This window comes from Empidonax traillii, unplaced genomic scaffold, assembly GCF_003031625.1.
Source record: "Empidonax traillii isolate 1590-97213 ecotype Southwest subspecies unplaced genomic scaffold, ASM303162v1 scaffold1047:size509089, whole genome shotgun sequence".
Taxonomy (NCBI): domain Eukaryota; kingdom Metazoa; phylum Chordata; class Aves; order Passeriformes; family Tyrannidae; genus Empidonax; species Empidonax traillii.
The window spans coordinates 285,420-300,278 of NW_020956240.1; the positions used below are offsets into that span (position 1 = coordinate 285,420).

Consider the following 14,859-nt stretch of genomic DNA (forward strand, 5'->3'; position numbering starts at 1 on the left):
ATTTTTCACCTGCCAGCACAATTTGGTCGTACACATATAAATAAGGCTACAAAAATATCTCCTGTGCAAGGTGCCATTTTTGATGCACTGTCTGCTTATTGCACCTTCTCCACTGCTGCAAAGTGAAAGTACGTGGCATTTGGCTGAAGTTGCAGTCTTAACGTGCTGTTATAGACGAGGTCCTCACAAGGAGCTAATGTGAGAGGATTCAGCACAGCAACAGTAAGAGTGTTTTACACTCTGTCACTCCTCCTCACCTCCACCAGAGTGTAGCCTAACCAGGCTGTAAAGCAGTCGTGCTTCTACAATTCAGCAGCAAGAGCAAGCTGATGGACTAACTTGTTTGCAGCAAAGGAAAGTCTCATCAGATATGAGAAAAAACCCTTCCCAGGGAGGGTGGTGGAGTGCTGAGGCAGGAGCTGAGACAAAACGAGGAAAAGGTTTCCTAAATGCAGCTGGACAAGGAAAGCCCTGCACAACCTCATCCAGCCTGGGAACTGTGAACCCCTGGGGTTGGACTAGAGACCTCCAGAGGTCCCATCCATCTGAATTACCAGATGTTATCAATCAAAGCTTGCATTCAGCCTAATACAGAAAAAAACTACCAACACACTAAATCAGCATGAATGTGTTTTACTTGTCTTGGCCTCAGCTTTATTAATTTTTCTTTTCATTCTAATAGCATTTAAGAATCCCAGTCAAAGAGCAGAGCTTTACTACAGTAAGTAGCAGAGGAAGTGCACAATGCACACTATCATGACAATGTTTCGATAAATCCAGTAGATGCAATTCAAGAAGAAACTGAGCTATCACAACCAGCCCTGGATAAAGAATGGCTGAAAGAGCTGCTCAGAGCAGACAAAGCTCCTAAGATGGTAGTGCCCTTCTCTCTCAGCCACAGATCTCTTCTGCAAATAACAACGCATTCCTTCCTTCACTCCTACCTGCAGTGGGTCAGGTTTCCTGGCTCATCAGGGATCCTGTCCTCCAGATGTTGGCAGAAGAGAGCACAGCTCAGAGATCTTCCACTCTTCCTTGCAGCGCTTCAGCAGCTTCACAGCATCCTCTGCTGCCAAAGAGCAGAATCATATCAGAAATGAGAAAACAGGTTGAGCCTTCAAGCAAACATTATCGCTTTATTCAGACAGACACTCCCTCCCCCACCCCAATTACCCTACAAGGAAAAGAGGCAGATAACAAAGCCCTGATACATAACAGGATCAGTCTCCATGCCTTCCACAGAGCCACCTTTGAAACTGACCTACTCTTGGATACTACAAGTGCAAATCAGTCCTGAAATACCAGAAGCTCACTGTGTCCAAGGAATAGTCCCATACCAGAGCACAAACCTTGCAGAGCCGGGCCTTTTTATGCAATACCTTTCAACATCTGGCTCTACACAGCCCTTTTCTTTATTATTCTGAATTCTTATTTTCACAGAATTACAGAATGGGTCAGGTTGGAAGGGACCACTGTGGGTCATCTGATCCAACCTCCCTACTCAAGCAGGGTCATCCTAGAGCAGCACATTGCAGAGGATTGCTTCCAGACTGTTCTTGGATATCTCCAGTGAGGGAGACTCCACAGCCTCTCTGGGCAACCTGGTCTAGTGTGCAGGCACCCACACAGTAAAGAAGCTCTTCCTCGTGTTCAGGTGGAACTTCCTGTGCATCAGTTTCTGCCAGTTGCCTTTTGTCCTATTGCTTGGCACCACCAAGAAGAGCCTGGCTCCATCCTCTTGGAACCATTTCTTAATGAGGTCCTCTCTCAGCCATCTCTTTTTGACACTGAACAGACTCAGACCCATCAGCCTTTCCTCCTAAGAGAAATGCTCCAGTCCCTTGATAATTTTTGTCACCTGTTGCTTCTCTAGCAAATGTCAGGGAAATTAAAGTCCCCCACCAGAACCAGGGCCTGTGACTGTGAGGTTGCTTCAAGCTTCCTGTAGAAGGCCTCTTCCACTTCCTCCTCCTGACCAGGAGGTCTGTAGCAAACACCCACAACAATGTCACCCTTACTGGTCTGCCCCTTTACCCTAACCCAAAAGTCTTGCTCGTTGTCCACTCCAAGACAGAGCTCAATACATTCCAAGGGTTGCCTCACATAGAGGGCAACTCCACCACTGTGCCTGCCTGGTCTGCCTCCCCTAAGCAGTGTGTAGCCCTTCATGACAGCATTTCAGTCATCCAAGCTATCCCACCACATCTCTGTAATCGCAGTGAGATCAAAGCCCTGTGACCGCACACATATCTCTAGTTCCTCTATTTTATTAGGAAAGAAAATGTGCTTCAACTTTACAGAAAACAAAGAAGGTATAAGCATGCACCCTCTAAGATTCATGGGGAATATTCCCATTGCACTAAACTGGTGGTCCCACAAAGTAGTCAGGTTCTAAAAACTCATTACTGTGAGTACAAAACGAGCAATGCCATACACAGGAGAGCAATTCCACACGGTTCACAGGACAGCTCAATAAAATACATCTTTACCCCTATTCCAGCCATGCCTGACCCTGTACCAGTCTTTACTCACACAGTGACTATGCAGCCCCAAGTAGCTGCAGGGATGATACCAAGTTATTTGAAAGCAGGACGGAGAAATGTTTCAGGGGCACAAGAACAGCAGAACCCGCTCTCCCAACGCCATGCTGGGAGGACTGCTGTACCCTGGAACTCCCTCTAGAGTTACCTCTCCTTGCCGCAGCACCCAGACGGGGGGTATCCAGCCAGGATGGTTACAGGGCCCTTGCACTGGCCCATGGCATCCGGCGAGGGCAGGTTCCCCTGTACAGACACGCATGAGCCAGCAGTGTGCACAGGTGGCCAAGAAGGCCAATGGCGTCCTGGCCTGGGTCAGAAATAGTGTGGCCAGCAGAACTAGGGAAGTGATTCTTCTCCTCTACTGAGCATTGGTGAGGCTGCATCTTGAATACTGTGTCCATTTCCGGGCCCCTTAATTCAGGAAAGACATGGAGGTGCTGGAGCATGTCGAAAGAGGGGCAACAAAGCTGGTGAAGGGGCTGGAACAGAAATTTTATGAGGAGCAGCTGAGGGAGCTGGAACTGTTTAGGCTGATGGCTTAGGGGGATCCTTATCACTCTCTACAACTCCCTAGAGTTTACAACTGAAAGGTGGTTGTAGCCAGATGGGGGTCGGCCTCTTCTCCAGGCAACGAGTGACAGAATAAGAGGACATAGTCTTAAGCTGTGCCAGGGGAGGTTTAGGTTGGATATTAGAAAGACTTTCTTCACAGAAAGGGCGTTGGGCATCGGAACGGGCTGTCCAGGGAGGTGGTGGACTCGCCGTCCCTAGAGGTGTTTAAGGTAAAACGGGATGTGGCACTTAGCGCCACAGTCTAGCTGACACGGTGGTGTTGGCTCACAGGTTGCACTCGATGATCTCAGAGGTCTTTCCTCACGTAGTTGATTCCGTACAGACACAGGGCGCGCAGCCTCTCCCTTCCCCGCCCCGCCCCGGCCCGGCCCCCTTCCCGCCCCGCTGTCCGTGCGGTGCCGGTGCTGGTCATGGCGGCGGCCGCGGGGCTGTTCCGCAGGGCTGTTCGCGGCCCGCCCGCCCTCGCTCTCGCCCGGGCGCTGAGCTCCGCGCCGCCGGGGCCGGCGGGCCGGGGAGGGCGGCGGGCCGCGCTGGCGGCCGCGGGGGCGCTGGGCGGGCTCGGGCTGGCGCTGGGGCTGTGGCGGCGGCACACCGCGCTGGCGGCGTCCCGGGAGGACGAGGAGGAGAAGGAGCTGCGGCAGCGGTTCATGGCGCCGCCGGTGAGCGGGCTGCGGGAGCTGCGGCGGCGGCGGCGGGAGCTGCGGAGCCGCATGGAGCTGCTCATCATGGAAACGCAGGCGGAGGTGTGCCGCGCTCTGGCCGCGCTGGACCCCGGCGCCTCCTTCTCCGTCGACACCTGGGAGAGGAAGGAAGGTACGGGGGAGCCGCGGGGAACACCGCGGGCACCGGCACCCTGGGCTCGGTCACCCCGCGGTGACCCTGCCCCTGGCCTTGGCAGGCGGAGGCGGCATCAGCTGCGTGCTGCAGGACGGTGAGGTCTTCGAGAAGGCGGGTGTCAATGTGTCCGTCGTGTCCGGGCTCCTGTCCGAGGAGGCAGCGCGGCAGATGCGGAGCAGGGGGAAGTCTCTGAAGGCCAAGGACGGTAAGGTGTCAGGCCGGGAGGTGGGGTAGGGAACCGGGACACCTTCACCTGAGTATTCCCGTGCGGGACTCTGGCCTTTGAGCAGAACCTGAGCAAAGCCACACTGATCAAAGCTCGAAGGGTTTCATTTGTATCAAGGTGATTTCTAACCAGTAAGCCCGGCAGGTGGACTTTCGTATCCCTAAAAAGCCATGTATCAGAGTGCTTCTCCGTCCGTCTTGCTGCTTTAAGGAATGTATTGCGGGCACGGGGGATTTCTTAATAATGACACTGTAGTTTAACAGTGAAAGAGTGCAGGAGTTATGTACCAAAGAGGTGGAGGGAGAGAACCAACACCACCTGAAAGGTAAAGAGGACTCAACCCAGATTTGTGTAGCAAAGGGCAATTGTGAGGACTGGGGGTGGTGGAAAGCCTTAGCAGTGCCTTATGTTTTAAATGGTCTTCATCTAATGGGTTCTCTAACATGTTGCTGCATTTTAGGACAAATACCAAAAAAAGTGTTTAGCTAGGTGCGTAGAAGAGCGTTGAATGAGAAGTGAATTGCACATTTACTAATAATTACGGCAATCCAACATGAGAAATTTTCCTGTCATGAAATCTAAGGAAAAATAGTGATGTTCCTTAAATGATAGTAAATGAAGTTTCTTGAAAAACTAAAGGGCTTTCTTGGTGCATCTCTTTATCTAGGGAAGCTGCCTTTTTGCGCCATGGGTGTGAGCTCCGTTATCCATCCGAAGAACCCTCATGTTCCAACCATGCACTTCAACTACAGATACTTTGAAATCGAAGAAGCAGATGGTAAGAATTTTAATCCAATGAAGCATATATGAAATGTTTGACTCCACATGAAGGAAGCGTGAATGCACGGCTAGGCTAAGAGGTTAAGAACCAGTCCAGGTTTGTTCCCAGCTGTGCCAAGAATCTGTTGTTTAGCATTGGATCTCCTGATCTCTGGCCTTTGTGCATTTGTAAAATGAGCGTAATGAGTGCACCTGGTAGAGTAAAAGGGGTTTGCTTTTTGTAGAGTATATATAGAGAGGTTTCAGATCTAAGGTAAAAATGTAGGAGGTTGGAAATAAATGTAAAATACATTCAGAGCAGCAATCCTAGAATTTAGAAGAAGAAATGTCTGTGAAGGGCTGATAAACATTCTGGTCATGATGTGCCTTTGTCTCAGCAGCTGGAAGGACGTACTGTCAGAAACACTGCTCATTAACTACATTGTGCCTTATTTCCCAACTTTCTGCAACTTGGCGCTGTCAGAAATGCGACCCCTGTCTAGGTGGTCAAACACTGAGGGGCTGTCTCTACGTTGTGACAGTGTATGTACTGTCAGAAGCTCCAAGAGAGTTTTCTTTCAGTTGTTTCACCACAGCATTATGGATCATTTCTAGCCAGTTACTTCTCTGGATGTATTAATGATATTCGCTTTCTTTCGCACGCAGTAAAATGTTTCTGCATTCTTGAATAGGAGTTGCCAGCCCATCTTGTGAAACTGATATCCTGTAGTCAGGATCAGTGGTCCAAATCACTGAGTGAGTGGTTTTAACAGCTTTGAAATTTCTTTCATGTTTTCCTGAAGTCACTGGAAAGGGAAGTTCACTACCTTGAACTCAAATTTTTCACTGTTGAGGTTTAGGGACATCACTGAATAATGATTTCGTTTTGTATTTTGCAAGTAGTTGTTAATGCTTCGTGAACCTTGCTGTTTAGAAGGGTAAAATAAAAATGTTGCTGCTTTCCTCTCTTGTAGGAACTAAGCAGTGGTGGTTTGGTGGTGGGACTGACCTCACTCCAACTTATCTGAATGAAGAGGATGCCGTTCATTTTCACAAGACTCTGAAAGAAGCTTGTGACAAGCACGATCTGAAGCTGTATCCCAAATACAAGAAATGGTATGTGGGGAGAAATGCACCTGGGGTGGAGCAAAAAGCAGCACTGGATGTTGCCAGTTAAGTGTACTCTAAGAACTGTAGGTTCTTCTGCCTTTTAAAAGTTACCAGCAAACCCTAAGGAAAATTGGCAGAAATATACTGGGACAAAATGTAGTCTAAAGAAATCTCTTATTTACAGAAGCCTGAGTTTTTTAAATTAGGGGGCTGACAACTGGGATCATAAGTCTATAGCCCCAATAAAAACCAGGCTGACTCTACAAGATTTTGTAAGCCACAGACTTTACTAGGAAATTTAAAAACTCCTTTTAACCTCTGGTGTTAAACTAGGACAAGAGTTTTTCCCCATGGAGTTGCAGAAATCTTGCTTACAGGGAGCTCATGGTAAATGTGCATGATTCAGTGTGAGCTCTTGGGCCCACGCTGTGGGACTGAAAATCCTACTCCGATTTTTCTGTCTTCACTCTGACCATCATGGCCTGTTTTGCTTTTCTTTTTTTTTCCAGGTAAGTAAGGAAGATTATCCTTAATGTAGAAGCTTCATAATTTTTCCCCGGTGACACATTCACTGTGAATTCAACAGAATGTTCTCTAAGATGCAAACTTTGAATGTTCTTCTTGAGCTGAGAGATACACGTGATCTGATCCTTCACCAGTAAGCAGAGGCTTGCTGCTCTGTGTCTGATAATCCTATCTGCCACAGGCTGAGGTATCCAGGAAGGAGGGGATACTCTTTTGTAAGGCACTAGGTCTTTTCTGAGGACAGGAGATAAAGTGGGTGTTATAGGTTGGGTGGCAACCAGTTAGCAGAAAGATACATCTTAGAGCCTTGAGATTACAGCCTTCTTGTCTGACAAATTTTTGCATGGTAGTTTAGAGTATGTGCCTTAATGGTCAGGACATTTGCAGCCTAAGTAGGCTAGCAATGCCAGCTGCAGTGGGTCAGAGACCTTTTCCCACCTTTCTCAAAGATAAAAGCTATTGTTAGATTTACCACATTGTCTTCTTTATCTAGGTTTAGGACTTTTATCAGCCTTGCTCTCTTTCTGCCTTTCTCACTCAGCCTTTTTTCTTAACTTTTCCTGCTGCCATAAAATAAAAAAGCTGATCATCCCAATGAATAAAAAAATAACTTAGGTTATCAGTTACATCTCCATATCTCTTCTGCTTTGGCCATGCCATATATATTGCTTGAGAACGATTGAGGATGGAGACGTATTAGAAAACTAGTTCTAAAAGAAGGCAGGGTGTTCTTAATGTTGATGGTTTCTGCTTCCTATTTTCCTTCCGTTTCTTTTCCATGTGAAGACGTGCAGGGCATGACTGCCCAATAAAGCAACTATGAGCAAGATAGGGTGTGGATACAGTGAATCAGTTATGTACAGTAATTGCACAGCTACATACTCCCTGTCATTACAAAAGAGATTAATTGCCTTCCTATTGTAGAATAAACTACCCTTATGCATTTCTAAACTTGATCACAAACCATGAAAAGCCACTGCTATGATGACTCAATATGACAAGTTTTAACTATTTAAAAGCCTTTTTCCGAGGAAGGCTGCCATGACAGCTGCTTTCTTATCTGGTCTCAGGTTTTTAGATTACTTTTGTTTTGATGAAGAAAATTATTTTACTAGAATGGCAAAAATAATAAAGAAATGCTTTTCCAAGTCTGAATTAAACTGAAAGCTGTACAAATAATTTGGGATCTGCATATAATGCTGGGAATGAAATCTAGCAAGAGCTCTTAGGGTGAAGTTTGGAGATCAGGTGACCCTGTTCTGAGTAGGTAGAGGATATGGATTGGATCACTCCATGTGGATGCAGCTGCCATGGTGTTGTGAGTGGTACTGTCACTGACTGTGTGGTGACATGTAGCTTTGCAGAGACTTTTTAATCAGAGCTTTACTGTAAGTGACACAGGAGTGCTTTCCAGAGGGTGCTGCACGATCCTGGCTCTTGGTAGTCAGTGAAACAGCGAGGCACTCGGCACTGCAGGAACTGACTTCTGGTCAGTGCTAGTCCTGTGCCACGTAGCTGCTTGGAGTTCTGTTCATTGCTTTGGATACTGTGGACCATGTTGATAACTATCTGCTACTTCTTCTAGGTGTGATGACTACTTCTATATCAAGCACCGTGGCGAGCGAAGAGGGATTGGAGGCATATTCTTTGACGACGTGGACTCTCCCTCCAAGGAGGAAGTGTTCCAGTTTGTGAAGAGTTGTGCCAAAGCTGTTGTGCCTTGTTACATTCCCATTGTGAAAAAGCACCGCCATGACTCCTTTACGCCAGAGGAAAAGCTATGGCAGCAGCTTCGGAGAGGACGGTGAGTACTGAAGGAGCTAAAGAATACACAGGAGGTGGATTATGCTGGCAAGAAAAAAACTGAGCTAGTTCTTTATGGTTATAGATTTATGTCCTGTTAGAGTGTGGGCTAAAAAAGCTCACCAGGGAATTTCAACATTTTTGTGCACAGAACTAATCTTGAAATCCAATGCTAGGTTGTCAAAAGGGGTGCAAAGAAGGTAGTAGCATGCCCTTATCTGTATTTCCCACCTTCCCACGTTAGAATACAAGCAACACAAACAAAATGCCACAGTTTCTCTCCAGCTCTTTCAAAAACCAAGAGAAGCTGCTGCTGTGCAACAGGCAAAGGGGTATGGGTGTGCTTGGTGTCCTCAATTCTGCCCTCTCCTGCAGCCCAATCATATGAGATACAGGACTACCCTTGTCACATAAGGAGCCTGAGGGTGAGGGAATTGTGCTTCCTATTCAGTAATGAAACAAAATCTCACAAAGCCAAGAAGTAACTGTACTCAAGGACCTTCAGCTTCTTACATACATATTTGTTCCATTTGATCTTGTCATTGAAATGAGGATTCCTGTAAAGGAGTAAAGATACAGAGTGTTGTGTTTTTTTGTTTTGTTTTTTTTTTTTTTTATTCTGGCATGATCCAAAATTGCTGTAACTTAAAAGACTTTGGAGCATGCTTCTAATTTGACCAACTGTTAATGTTGCAAAAGCTTAAGTACACAAGTACACAATGTCCTGTGATTGTGTAAGCACATGGAGAAATGAGAACACATGTGCTTTGTGCAGAAGTAAGTTCTTTAGTTTCTGCCTCTTCTGTAGAGAAATCTGTGAGACTGGCATGGAAAGAGTATGAGCATTTAAGTTTAGAACACTGGCCTGCAGCCACTAGTCAGATAAGCAAGAGTCCTTAATTTGGTGGGACTGTCCCTGGGAATGTGGGGCTTCCAAGATTCAGTCTGTGGATGGGATTTAGCAAACCTACTAAGTTTATAAGGGGGAACAGCTTCTTTAAGCTGCAGCCAGAACCAGCTCTTGAGGCCTGAATATTTCCCTGGGTCTGCTTGCAGGTTGTTTGGCTAGGTAAAGCTTTCCACTTTTGCAGATAGGTAAGAACTCTTCCCTTCCTGTATCTCTGTTAAATAGTAACATGTTTGCACTAGCTATTAAGATAACCCCTGATGAATTGTCACTGCTCTATTCCTATGCTGTGGGCAGAAGGTGGTATATTGTGGTTTTACAACTCCCACACAGCACTCTGAAGCTGTTTGACTTCTGCTGCTTTCCATATCTCCCCAAGAAACAAAAAATATTGTTCAGGCCTTACTGCTTATGTGTCCTTCAGCATGGAGGACTGCACAGTAGAATTCTTCCTCTGGTTACTTTCAGTTCCTTTAAGGCTCCTCTTCATGTTTGATGCCACCACACAAAGGAGAATAACCAAGGTAAACACGGTGTTGAGGTTGTCAGCAGGGTTGAGGCCTGGGAGAAGCATTGCACAGAACAGCAGCCTGCAGAATGCTCTCCTTTGAACAATGTGGCTGCTCTCCTCTGTTTGCCAAGGTCACTACTCCCTGTGCTTTGTGGAGTGGCCAGGTAATAATTGCGTTCCTGCGGAGGATGCTAAAAAACAGTTCACTCCAAAACAGGGTTCATTCTGACACCCAACACAGCAGAAAGATAGGCCGTTTTTGTTTGATGTCTGCTAGTTGAAGAAGGCACAACCAACTTCTGCTAATAAACTTGCTTTTTCTTTGCATCTCTTCACTCCCCACAGGTATGTAGAGTTCAACTTGGTTTATGACAGAGGTACAAAGTTTGGCCTCCTGACACCAGGATCAAGAATCGAAAGCATTCTTATGTCTCTGCCATTGACTGCAAGGTAAGGGTGTAGCTATGTGGAATTGCAGGTAGGTTACTGTTTTTATTAAAATAGTTCATTGGGTTAAATCAAAGGTCTGTCGTGGTGTCCCATCACTTTACAGTGGCTGGTTCATGCCTGATACAAGAACTGCCCAAATACATGGAGGTGCTTCTCTGGTCTCCTACACTTACCTAGTTGCCAGTAGTGTCTGGCTGAGATACTTTCTGACAAAAAAAGGGATGTTTTTTCTGCTTGGTACCTTTTGATAGATTTTTCTCTCCTTGCTCCATGGGTTTTTGTTTAGTAGCTCTTTGAAATCGTGTGATCTGTCTGGCAGTCCTGACAAATGTGTGACGAGCTTCACCATTTAACTGTGTGTTGTATAAAGTGCCCCTACTTGCATCTGATGACTTTGATTTTTCCCTAAGTAACATGATTTTCTTGCTGTTGTGTTTCTCCATAACTGTTCTTAGTTTACAGATTTCTATTATCTCATTGCCAGTTTTCCGGGCCTACGATTCCTGGTATTTTTAGTCTTTTTACAGTCACTGTTCCATCCTTTTGATCACATTGGCCACTTCCTCTAGGCTTAAGTTTTCTGTGCCCTTTCTGAACTAGGGATAAGGAACCAACACCATAAGATACGTATGTGTATCCAAGATCATACAGTGGCATAATGAAGTTTTAATTCATTATTCCTTTCGTAATCCTAATACTCCGTTTGCTAGTTTTGTCTGCTGCTCAGCATTAAGCTGGCTTTTTCATAGAACTGTTACAATGCCACAGTCTTTTCTGGGCAGTAAAACTGAACTCAAATTTAACTCAATCTGTTTGCAACTTTTTCTGTGTCCATCCCTTCACACCAATCAGCAGTGAATTTCACCTGCCATTTTACTGTTCGGTTGCTTGGCTCAATACTAACTGTTTTCAACTGCTTTTTTTTTTGTTTTGTTTTAACCCATCTTGCTTACTCTTGCAGTATCAGCAAATTCAGTCACTTACTGTTTACCCCCATTGTCATGTTGCTTTTAGGTAACACTGAGTAGCACAGACCCTGTCATGAATTCCATAAAGTTCACTAGTGACCTCCTTCTGCTAGGAAAACTGACCTTTGCCTGCTGCCCCTAACCATGAAGGCAATCCTGTTCTCACCATATATTTTCATTCCACTGCCAACACAATACGAGTCCCTGACCTGGTGGTGTAGCACACTCCTATCTTCTGATTTCATTTCTGGGATGATCCAGTTTTCCTTGTTTTCATCAGTGTAAATAGCTTGCTTCAGAGCATGAATGGTTCCTTCCTGGGGAAAAAAATGGAAAGAGGGTGTACCCATCTCTGACTGCTGATGCTTTCTCTGTCACACCTCTTTTAATTGCCTTTTCAATAAAAAAGTCATCTTTCATCACCTTTGTTTTTAAAACCAAGATTCAGCAAGGACTTGTAGAGCTTCCAGTCCATATTCTGGAAAACCTAGGTCTTGTGTCCCCACTGTCAAAATTCTGTGGGTTCCTTTTCTGCTCATCTTCCTTGTGATGTTAGTGTGTCACAGGAGACTGATACAAGATTGTTGCAAATCAACCTGCATGCATTTTGGGGCAAGGGGGCATTGTCTTCCCTTTTTCCTCGTTCTTCTGGCTTTTTCAGAAGTTGGTAAAAAGATGAAGCTAATGTTTTTCTTGTGTACCTTGGTGTTGTTATTATTTGTTTTTACCGAACTTACATATCTGTCTCCTGAGCTGAGTATCAACTGTTTATTTAGCTTTGTGTGCCGAGAAAAGACAACTCCAGTACAAACACCGCCTGGTGCTGGAGAGGTGGCAGCCAACTGGGCAGTCTGAGTGAGTTTCCCCTCTCCCTGCAGGTGGGAGTACATGCACACCCCGCCAGAGAGCTCCAAAGAAGCAGAAATCCTGGAGGTTCTGCGAAATCCCAAAGACTGGGTGCACTGACATGGATCATGAACAAGATGGATTGCTTACACTGAGCCACTTGAGAGAACAGGAACGCCTGCAAACCAGCTCATTCAAACTGCTGTTGCATGGTGTTTCATTGTGTCTATTTATATCTTGCCTGGTGCCTTAATTACGCTGTAGACTTGTTATGACTTGCAAATATGTGAACTCACTCTTTTCAATTGTTGGGCTAATGCCACCCCCTGTTGCTGCTGCCTGGTGAAGGACTGATGATGGCCTCACAGGGCTACTGTGCATGTTTTAGAATTCCTCAACTCATGTGATTGATTGCTAAATGGCAAATTACTGTGAAGTCTTTTCCCAGTGAACTGAAAGTATTATCTGTGCCTAAATAGCACTGCTTGCCCTTAGAAGATGTTTGGATGCTTTAACGCATTTTTGTAAAGAATAAAGGGAAGATTTGATATGATTTTAAACCTTAAATTGTGCTTTTGGGAAGTTGTGGAAAAGGTGGTACTTAATGGCATGTATTGTGATGCTGCAGTAGCACGACTTGGCCCATCAGTACTTGGGAGAATCCGGGTTGGGGCACCAGTGTTACTTGGAAGAGAGGGATCTTTCAGTGTTGAGCGACAGGCTGTGATCATAACCCCGACCTCGGGCCAGCTCCTTTACCAGTTCGTAGATGGATCAGGAAGCTGTTGTGTGTTGTCCCGAGGGTCTCTAGGTAGCACTCCATGCCGTTCCCAGCCCTGGACTTGGCACAAACCTTGTCGAGAAAAACAAGGAGAAAAGAATTAATCCTCCTCCCCGTCGGGGAATCGAACCCCGGTCTCCCGCGTGACAGGCGGGGATACTAACCACTATACTAACGAGGATCAGGATGGTGAGAGCTTTCCTTTTGCCATCATGGCATGCCACCTCACCTGTCGCGGATTGTCGGGTTGCAGGTGACGGCTGTCCCTGCGCCTGGGCGGTGTGGGGAGAGGTCCCGCGTCGGGTCGCAGTCGCTGTCGCCGCCTGACCGCCCACGTCAAGCTTCCCGTTGGAGGCCACCGCGTTCACTTCCGTGTTACCATCCGCCACTAAAATAAGATTAAATAATAGTCTGCTAAACCGGCCATCGCACGTTCAAGGGAGAAAACGGAATGGCCCGTACGGGGATCGAACCCGCGACCTTGGCGTTATTAGCACCACGCTCTAACCAACTGAGCTAACCGGCCCCTGCGTGTTTCTACTCCTGACTGCGCGCAGCTGAGGCGCTGCCCCGGACACGCCGGGGGTGGAATCGCTGCCGGGACCGGATTTGCGGCACTACTGCGATCGCTCTCGTTAAATTCCTCGTCAGCGGATCATTCCAGAGCAGCTGGCAAAGCAGCACGGGCATTAATCGGGGCGACGAGAGTTGCTAAAAAATGAAAACTTCAAGATCTTTCGTTTTTTACTACCCTCTCCCTCCTCCAGTCCGCGGCCGCACGCCCCGAACGGACACGAACCTCCTGGCGCGGGGGAAGCCCTATCGCAAAGAGCCTCCTCTCCTCGCTCCTTCCCTGCCTCGCACGCCGCGGGACGGGGTCCGGAGCAGGCAGGAGCGGTCCCCGGGGAGAAAAGACAATGTCACCTCCCCGTCGGGGAATCGAACCCCGGTCTCCCGCGTGACAGGCGGGGATACTAACCACTATACTAACGAGGAGCGCGCTGATGAATGGTCCCCTCCCAACGCAGCCCAAGAGCCACCCGCGGGACCACGAACCTTGTGGGACCCCCGCTCGCCCCCGGCGCTCCAAGGCCTTCCCTAAAATTGCAATAACCAATCACAAGGAATATGCTGCACCAAGGAAGGACAGGCGCGTTTTCTAAAACTTTGGGGAGCCCTGTTTTCCACTGTGGTGAAACCATCCGTCCTCAGAGGAAAGTGAACCCTTAAGGCCCCAGGTGATAAGTCAACTGGGCAACTTGTAAAATCGAGACATTAAATAAAAAAAACATAGGAATCAAATACCTATGAGTCAGTGAAAAAGCTGTAGAGGAAGAGGACATCACCAAAATCCAAGCCCTTTCCTTCACAAACTGTCAGTATGAGGGCTAAGCTGAACTCCTCAAGTATCCTCTTCTTTGCTGTTTCATTTGCCACTAACACCACCTATCATAATTTAATAAAAACCATTAGGAAGTAAAAAAGAAGGCAAATATCTGCATAGAGAAAGCACATATAAATGTATCATGAGCAAGAACTGCCTCAAAACCAGGCAACATGTAACACAGACATTCCCACCCTCTCCACAAAAAAGATCCCAAAGCTGCCACTACAGCAACAAATATGTGGTATGAGGAGACAGTCACAGATCCAGTGTAAGAAAATATGCAGTTAGTTAGGAAGAAATAGGAGACATCTGATTGAAAAAAGAGCAGAAAAACCCAGATGTGCATGAACAAGAAAGAAACAGAAACCCACACAATAATGGTTTCTAAATTGAAAAGGCATTATTTACCAGTGACATGTAGCGGCTTTAAAAATTGTGGGCAATCCACATAAAATAATTATTTGATTAGCTTCAGACCTAGAAGAATCTGCAAAAAGTCATATACCTAAAAAAGCAACCCTGATGTGCTCCAAATCCAACAGGCAGTGTTTTCCTTTTGTGGCCCCTCAGCAGCACTGCTGGGTCACTAACCCTGTGGGACTCCAAGACTGTAGGTTTTCCTCCATCAAAGAGACC

At 46.6% G+C, this 14,859-nt stretch overlaps 1 protein-coding gene, 1 long non-coding RNA gene and 3 other non-coding genes across 8 annotated transcripts; 1 reads left to right on the forward strand and 4 right to left on the reverse strand.

The window, feature by feature from the left end:
• Positions 1-3,519: 3,519 nt before the first annotated feature.
• CPOX (coproporphyrinogen oxidase) lies at positions 3,520-12,622 on the forward strand. Its single transcript, XM_027904367.1, has 7 exons — positions 3,520-3,926; positions 4,012-4,155; positions 4,844-4,954; positions 5,910-6,051; positions 8,156-8,374; positions 10,137-10,241; positions 12,088-12,622. The coding sequence occupies exons 1-7, from the start codon at positions 3,524-3,526 to the stop codon at positions 12,173-12,175; spliced, it is 1,212 nt and encodes a 403-aa protein (XP_027760168.1). The 5' UTR covers positions 3,520-3,523; the 3' UTR covers positions 12,176-12,622.
• Positions 8,286-13,357, reverse strand: LOC114068358. Of its 4 annotated transcripts, XR_003573579.1 has the most exons (4): positions 13,299-13,347; positions 13,066-13,224; positions 8,873-8,930; positions 8,294-8,390 (listed from the first exon to the last, which is right to left on the reverse strand). It is a non-coding gene; the product is annotated as an uncharacterized LOC114068358 (long non-coding RNA). The 4 variants fall into 4 exon arrangements; XR_003573580.1 differs by lacking the exon at positions 8,873-8,930 and having other exon boundaries at positions 8,286-8,390; positions 13,317-13,357; XR_003573578.1 differs by lacking the exon at positions 8,873-8,930 and having other exon boundaries at positions 8,286-8,390.
• TRNAD-GUC lies at positions 12,946-13,017 on the reverse strand. Its single transcript has one exon. It is a non-coding gene; the product is annotated as a tRNA-Asp (tRNA).
• TRNAI-AAU lies at positions 13,289-13,362 on the reverse strand. The gene has a single exon. It is a non-coding gene; the product is annotated as a tRNA-Ile (tRNA).
• Positions 13,363-13,760: 398 nt separating this feature from the next.
• TRNAD-GUC lies at positions 13,761-13,832 on the reverse strand. Its single transcript has one exon. It is a non-coding gene; the product is annotated as a tRNA-Asp (tRNA).
• Positions 13,833-14,859: the final 1,027 nt, after the last annotated feature.